Genomic DNA, 7,502 nt, shown 5'->3' on the forward strand with positions numbered 1-7,502 from the left:
CTTGAAATCTGACTACTAAAAAAAACACAGTAGTTACATTATTAATATCACAAATATTCTTTAACATCATTCCTTCATTGAATACAGAATTACACCTTAGCAGTGTATTGGAAAATAATGGCAGGTATTATACAGGTGTAGATGGTGTTTGAATGTATGTTGGATTTTTACATGTGTTCCATATACACCTACCAGGGGTTTTAGATCCAGCTTCTGAAAATACTTTATCTCTGATGACATTGATGACATCCACATCTCCTTCCTGAGAGTTAGAAAGTAGAAGACTTAAGAATAGGAAACAGTATCGTATTTCTGATGGAATGCTGACTGCACAGAGCACAGACATATGTCAAGGATTCTGATTTGTCAGGTGCCGGACGTGCCAATACCATGCATTTAATGCATCAGTGAAGACACTCACCCCAAGTGAGTCCTCATTCAATTCCTCCTCCTGGGTGAGTGCAGCAATTCTCCTCTTGAGCTCTGCATTCTCCTTAAGCAGTGTCTTATTCTAAAAGCATGAGGAGTAGAGTTACGAGCCCTTGCAATGGGCGGAAACCAGTACCACCAGAACTAAGACGACACTGTAGTACATAGGAGGAACCACACTAGTGTGATAAGTGGCTTAATTTTCATGAATATTCTTGACAGCACAACTGTGAAGGCCTTACACAGTCATCAAGAACAGTGTTCCTTAACCCAGTCTTCTGGGACCCCAACATAGGCAGGGAACTGGGGGGGGGTGGTCGGGGGCTGGGCAACGTGGACTGTCTAGGGCAGGGGTCACCGACCTTTTTGAAACTGAGAGCTACTTCACAGGTACTGAGCCATACAAAGGGCTACCAGTTTGATACACTCTTCTTAAATAACAAATTTGCTCAGTATAATAAACACGTTTTAAATGCTTTTTTTAGATATTGTATTTTCAAATCTACAGTGCATTCAGAAAGTATTCAGACCCCTTAAATTTTTAACAATTTGTCATGTTGTCGCTTCATGCTAAAATTATGTAAATGAATTTTTGTTCCTCATGAATCTACACTCAGTACCCCATAATGACAGCACAAACACAGAATTATAGAATTTTTTGCAAATTTATTAAAAAAGGAAAACTGAAATATCAAATGGATGTAATTATTCAGACCCTTTGCTCAGTACTTAGTAGAAGCACCTTTTTGAGCGAATACAGCCATGAGTCTTCTTGGGAATGATGCAACAAGTTTTTCCACACCTGGATTTGGGGATTTTCTGCCACGATTCTTTGCAAATCCTCCACAGCTCTGTCAATTTTGATGGGGAACTCTGCTGTACAGCCATTTTCAGGTTTCTCCATAGGTGTTCAGTTGGGTTTCAGTCAGGGCTCTGGCTGGGCCATTGAAGGACATTCACAGAGTTGTTGATAAGCCACTCCTGTATTGTTTTGGCTGTGTGTTTAGGGTCATTGTCCAGTTAGAAGGTGAACCTTTGGCCCAGTCTGAGGTCCTGAGCACTCTGGACTAGGTTTTCATCCAGGATCTCTCTGTACTTCACCACGTTCATCTTTCCTTCAACTGCGACCAGTCGCCCAGTCCCTGCAGCTGCAAAACACCCCCACTGCATGATGCTGCCACCTCCGTGCTTCACTGTGGGGATGGTATTGGGCAGGTGATGAGCAGGGCCTGGTTTCCTCCGCACATACCGCTTACAATTAAAGCCTAAGAGTTCAATCTTGGTTTCGTCAGACCAGAGAATCTTATTTCTCACAGTCTGGGAGTCCTTTAGATGTTTTTTTTTTTTCAAACTCTATGCAGGCTTCCATGTGTCTTGCACTAAGGATTGGCTTCCGCTGGGCCACTCTGCCATAAAGCCCAGATTGGTGAAGGGCTGCAGTGATGGTTGTACTTCTGGAACTTTCTCCCATTTCCACTAAGGATCTCTGGAACTCAGCCAGAGTGATCTTTGGCTTCTTGGTTACATCTCGCACCAAGGCTCTTCTCCCCTGATTGCTCAGGTTGGCCGGGCAGCCAGCTTGAGGAAGAGTCCTGATTGTCTCAAACTTCTTCCATTTAAGGATTATGGAGACCACTGTGCTCTTGGGAACATTAACTGCAGCAGAATTTTTTTTGCAGCCTTGTCCAGATCTGTGCCTTGCCACAATCCTGTCTCTGAGCTCTTCGGGCAGTTCCTTCGACCTCATGGCTTAGTTTGTGCTCTGATATGCACTGTGAGCTGTGAGGCCTTTTATGAATAGGTGTGTGCCTTTCCAAATCATGTCCAATCAATTTCATTTAACACAGCTTGACTCCAGTCAAGGTGTAAAACCATCTCAAAGATGATCAAGAGAAATGGACGGCACCTGAGTTAAATATGTCAGTGTCACAGCAAAGCGTCTGAATACTTACGTCCATTTCATATTTCAGTTTTTCTTTTTTAATAAATTTGCAGAAAAATTCTATAATTCTGTGTTTGTGCTATAATTATGGGGTACTGAGTGTAGATTCATGTGGAACAAAAATGAATTTACATAATTTTAGCATGAAGCTACAACATGACAAATGGTTAAAAATTGAAAGGGGCCTGAATACTTTCTGAATGCACTGTATATAAATGCAAATGTGATAAGAAATGTGAGAAGAATAGCAATAGGATAAAATTAAACTTAAATTAAACGCTGCTCACTGGTGAGTTGTGCTATTTTTAGAACAGGTCCGCGGGCGACTCATGTGGTCCTTGGGGGCATCCTGGTGCCCTCGGGCACCATGTTGGTGACCCTTGATCTAGGGAGTCCCAAGGCCTGGGTTGAGAAACACTGGTCAAGAACATTAAGAACGTGTAAATCTGACGAGGAGAGTATAATGAATAACATACCATCAACAACATCAAATTCCTATTGTGGATGAACTCTTAAAGAATTCTAATTGCATAATTGGTCATTGATAGTAAATGGATGGGTGGACATCCTCATTTTACATGGATCTGTCAAGAGGCACTTGTAGGTGCATGTGCCTCGAGTGCTTTGCAGGTGAGGACGTGCCCCGTACAGCATACCCTGTGACGGAGAGCTTCCACCACCAGGTCCCTGTTGCGACCGATGTTCTCATCCCTCTTGGAAGCATGAAAGGCATCACCAATGAGTGACACCAGCAGGTGAGACTGAAAACCATAGAGGAAGGATGTATGCAAGAGAAGTGGGGGGGGAATCAACAGAACTGTTGTTCTCACAAGTTCTTCACTAACCTTCGGCGCACTTTCGTCTTTTGGTCAGAAAGCTTTAGATTTGGTAACACAGCTCAGTAGTAACATAGTCATTTCTAAACGTTATTTATGCAGATAGCATATAGATAATTGATACTGGTGCTCCCTGTCTTGAGGTATGGATGCTATCCAGTGACCTGAGATGAAGACTGGACTCCTTTGGTACTGTGTCTCTTTGTGTTGAACGAGCTGTCGCCCAGGGAGTCTCAAATGAGGCACATTACCTGCATTGTGAGGGAGCGTCAGTTACGGCACTATGGCCATGTGGCGCGTTTCCCTGAGGGTGATCCGGCTCGCAGGATCCTCACTGCTGAGGACCTCAGCGGCTGGACCAGGCCAAGGAGACGCCCACGTAACACCTGGCTGTGGCAGATAGATAGGCACTTCTGGAGGGTGGAACTGGACTGTGTGTCAGCCTGGGGGGGTCACCGTCTGGAATACCGAGGTGTTTCGTCGTGTCGTGGGTGTGGCAACGCGCTGCACCAGCGCATGCTCCCCAACATGACCTCACCTCACCTGAATTCTTTTCCAAAACATCAATCTTCTCTCACATTAATTTAGACTTATCTAGACCTTATTAAGCTTGCTTTTATGTACTTCATTGCCTCGGTATAAGTGCCAAGATAAAGGACCCAGGGGTGTTTCTGACGTGAGCATTTGCTTCCTTCCCCAACAGGGAGAGAGCTTTTCTTTTGTGGTTTCACTCACAAACTTCTTGCTCCGAAACAGGTAGCAGTAGTAGGCGTCAGAGGCAGGATGCTGGGCCACAAAGCCAAAGTGGTTGGGCAGAGTCGGGTGAACGGCACAGAATGAGACTAAGAACAGTGGACAGGTGTACAGCATAAACTGGGTTGGGGGTAGGGTAGAGTGTGCAAAAAAATGGACAGGCCAGAGAAGAGGATAGAAAAATGAAGAGGATTGAAGGAAAAGAGGTGAGATGGAAAAATTGAGTGGAATTAATTTTCATAATGGGACACAAATTACAATGATGTATTAAATTTTAACATATAAATCCTTTTCACTTAGTCTTACTTTATACATAGCAATTGACAACTTGCAGAATTTTCACTCACACAAAATTAAACATCAGCTGCTATATCTGCTACAGTATCTGCTGGTTGTTCTACATAGATATTGTTTTTGTTTCGGTTAAACACATGAAACACTGGCCCTATTTAAGCAATTAAATTGGTCTGTGTTTGCAAATTGGTAACACTCCACTTGACAGGGCACAAGAACTTAGTGATGACTCAGTTACTTCTGAAGCACAAACTATGAACAAATCATGAACAAATATAGTCACTCCTTGAGATAAAAGATGCGTCACTATTCATTAATGATGAACAAACATGAGATGAGTATCACAATTCATAAATGATGAATTAACATTAGATCGGTATGTAACTAAGACTTAGTTTGTGGTTAATTAATATAAAATTAATAGTATAATACTATATGATTTGTGCCCCGTCAAGTAAAGTGTTACCACAATGGTTGGATGCTTAGTCTCTGGTTGGCAACAAAGTGCATCAATTCAGTTTTATTCCTTTCATTAGTTCCAGTCTTACCTTTGTATCATGTTCCAGAATATCGATTCCATTCATGGACAGAAACAGTGAAACTTTGCTTTTCTTCCCCTTTCCCTCTGAGCTTGTAACGTGATCTGAGTTCTATGAAGACATTAGGCGACACAAAAAGTACTTCTTTTCAGGAAGTATATTTTGCATATATTTTGCAGTTTACTAATAATTTTATAAATATTCTATTCTCAAGCTGAAAGATGAATGTAACATCACTAGCTTATGTAATCATAATTTAAATGCAGAATATGAATCAAAATACTACTTTATTTACAACGTGAACCTTACAGTTATGAAGTTCAGCTTTCACAAAGATAATGTTATTTTACCTTCAAACTGGCCAGTGCCTCACTTACAAGTTGTAATCCCACTGGTCGAACAACTTCTATGCGGCCGACAAACTGTAATTGATCGCATATTGTTACACACAGTTATGGAGGAGTTATGACTCAGTAAGGATTGGGAGCAGTCAGTTACAGTGTCATTTAAGAAACTTTCTGTCCTTCAGGAGGAAACTGGCAGCTTACCTTGACTGGGAATGAAATGTCATTGTCATTCTCATAAATGTCGTTCATCTTTCACCCGTGTCGATCTGAAATTAGGTTTATGCTTAGGCTATAAATCTGTGGGCAGAGGTGAATATACAATATTTCTGGAAATTTTAATTATTTGAGTATTTAATTACTTGGCATAGTGGTCTATATACTAGTAGCACTAAAATGATGTTTCTGGCTACGGACACACTCTAGTCTAGGATGAGCTGAACTGTCACTTTCACCCCATGCAGTGCTTTGCGTGCTTCAGACTACATGGCCTATGTAGTTCTATTCAAATATATTTCATTCAGGCATAGAGTAATTGATCTTTAATGGTAGGTCATTCAGTTATATAGATTTCAACGTTTAAGAGCTTGAATCCAACATTTGTTATACCAGATAAAACACCCTTCAGGAGACTATTTCCAGATGCTGATTTTGATTTTCTAGTTTTGTCACTACAAAATGTGGAGTTCTATTGATTAAATATATATTGTATGGTCAAGTTGGTCCACATCATCATTACCGACGTAGGCCTACTGTTATCTTTTGGATTATTTTACACAATTTTACTTAAAAATTTCTTACCTTAAAAATCTATTTGTGAAGTAAGTCTTGTATTTCTGTGTGATGTCCTTTCTCTCTTAAGTGTAGACTAAAGTCTACAAAAGTTAATGAGTAACCTTGTGTCGGACGCATATAATCAAGTACGTGCAAATCTGGAATTTGATTACCCATGAACTGTACTGAAACATTGTGCGGAAATAATCTGTGAATATAATTACACATGTATCGTGATGAGTTTGCTTTGGTGTGATGACATGAGGTTATGCAGTGTGAAGACCTTTTTACACACACGTATTCCATGGGTTATGCACAGTAAGAAGTATGATCACCATTCAGGGGAAGGAAATGGTCTGGGTGGGACTAATAACATATGTAGCAAGTATGAAGATGTTTTACCACACCACACAAACCAATGTGCTTCTCTATACTGTTATCTCCTGGGCAAGATCAGTTGAACCAGCATGTGACTGCCACATGTGACTGAACAAAGTCATTAGGAAAGGTGGCTCTATTTCAAGAGAGGCCTTGGACCCCTGAAGGACTTTCAGAGTAGAAGATGGTGGCAAAATTGGAGAACATTATGAACAATTCTGCCCATCTGCTCAATGGGGTGCTATCTTGGATCATTGTTATTCACTGGCTTGTTATACTATGGTGTGCTAAAAAGTAATTTCTGACTACAATGGCACCTGCCAGTTAGCTCACACTTACCCCAGCCACAAAACACAACTGCACAGCGTTTTAAACCAACTACAACATACTACCTGTCAATGTCCAGCTACGCACAGCACATATACTAAAATATACATCCATCTTAATAAATATACATTTCTTACATATCTCTTCATTAATTTGCACCACTTTCTATCTCATTTTCATTTGTAGTATGTACTATAAATATTATGAGTTGACATTAAATATCCAGCAGGGAGCGTTCTTTTCCTTTTTGACCTCAAACCTATACCAAGTTGATAAGGTATGTGCCATTTGGCTCACGTTTGTACGTCGCCTTAGACAAAATAAGTAAAAAAATCTAAATATATCCTAAATCCTCTAAACACACAGACACAAACACACCCTTTTGGCAAAGACAGGTCACTTATGTTAAATTGACGTTTGCAGCCCTCTTTAACTCAGCTGGGAATGTTATGATCGTGCAGTGGCTGTTGCATGATGCTAATAATGTATAACTATTTCTGTATAACTAGCAGGACTAATGGATTACAGATTTAATACGAAAAATCAATGTATCCATTCCGTCTACGGTGTCTCCTGTCCATGATTAAGCTACACGTAGGTCCAACGTGCCCTGCACTTCGCTTAACGGTAACGAAAGATATATGGATGGAATACATGCATTTTCTTCAGCCACAGGAAGGAAAAAATACATTATCCGTAAAAGACTAAACATACTAATCGCAGTCGACCTAAAACGCCGTAAAAATATTTATTCTGTACTTAAAGAGAATAGGGATCATGATAAATACCAACTGCGAGTCATAATATTTTGTTGCAATATGTTTTCTGCCTTAAATGTTAAAGTTACAGTAAAATATGAAAATTATCATGTGTGATCGTTTTTAAG

At 40.5% G+C, this 7,502-nt stretch overlaps 1 protein-coding gene and 1 pseudogene across 1 annotated transcript; both read right to left on the minus strand.

Moving 5' to 3' along the window:
* Positions 1–241: 241 nt before the first annotated feature.
* On the minus strand, positions 242–6,100 carry LOC111840357 (PTB domain-containing engulfment adapter protein 1-like; the record flags this gene model as incomplete). The annotated part of the gene is made up of 8 exons (XM_023805090.2): positions 5,939–6,100; positions 5,342–5,406; positions 5,144–5,215; positions 4,803–4,904; positions 3,943–4,080; positions 3,028–3,132; positions 422–511; positions 242–262 (listed from the first exon to the last, which is right to left on the minus strand). Coding segments are annotated over exons 2-8 (576 nt in total), but the record flags the coding sequence as incomplete, so codon positions are not given.
* LOC140591730 (uncharacterized) lies at positions 1,197–2,176 on the minus strand (annotated as a pseudogene).
* Positions 6,101–7,502: the final 1,402 nt, after the last annotated feature.

The sequence above is a fragment of the Paramormyrops kingsleyae genome, chromosome 6, assembly GCF_048594095.1.
Source record: "Paramormyrops kingsleyae isolate MSU_618 chromosome 6, PKINGS_0.4, whole genome shotgun sequence".
NCBI classification, from domain to species: Eukaryota; Metazoa; Chordata; class Actinopteri; order Osteoglossiformes; family Mormyridae; genus Paramormyrops; species Paramormyrops kingsleyae.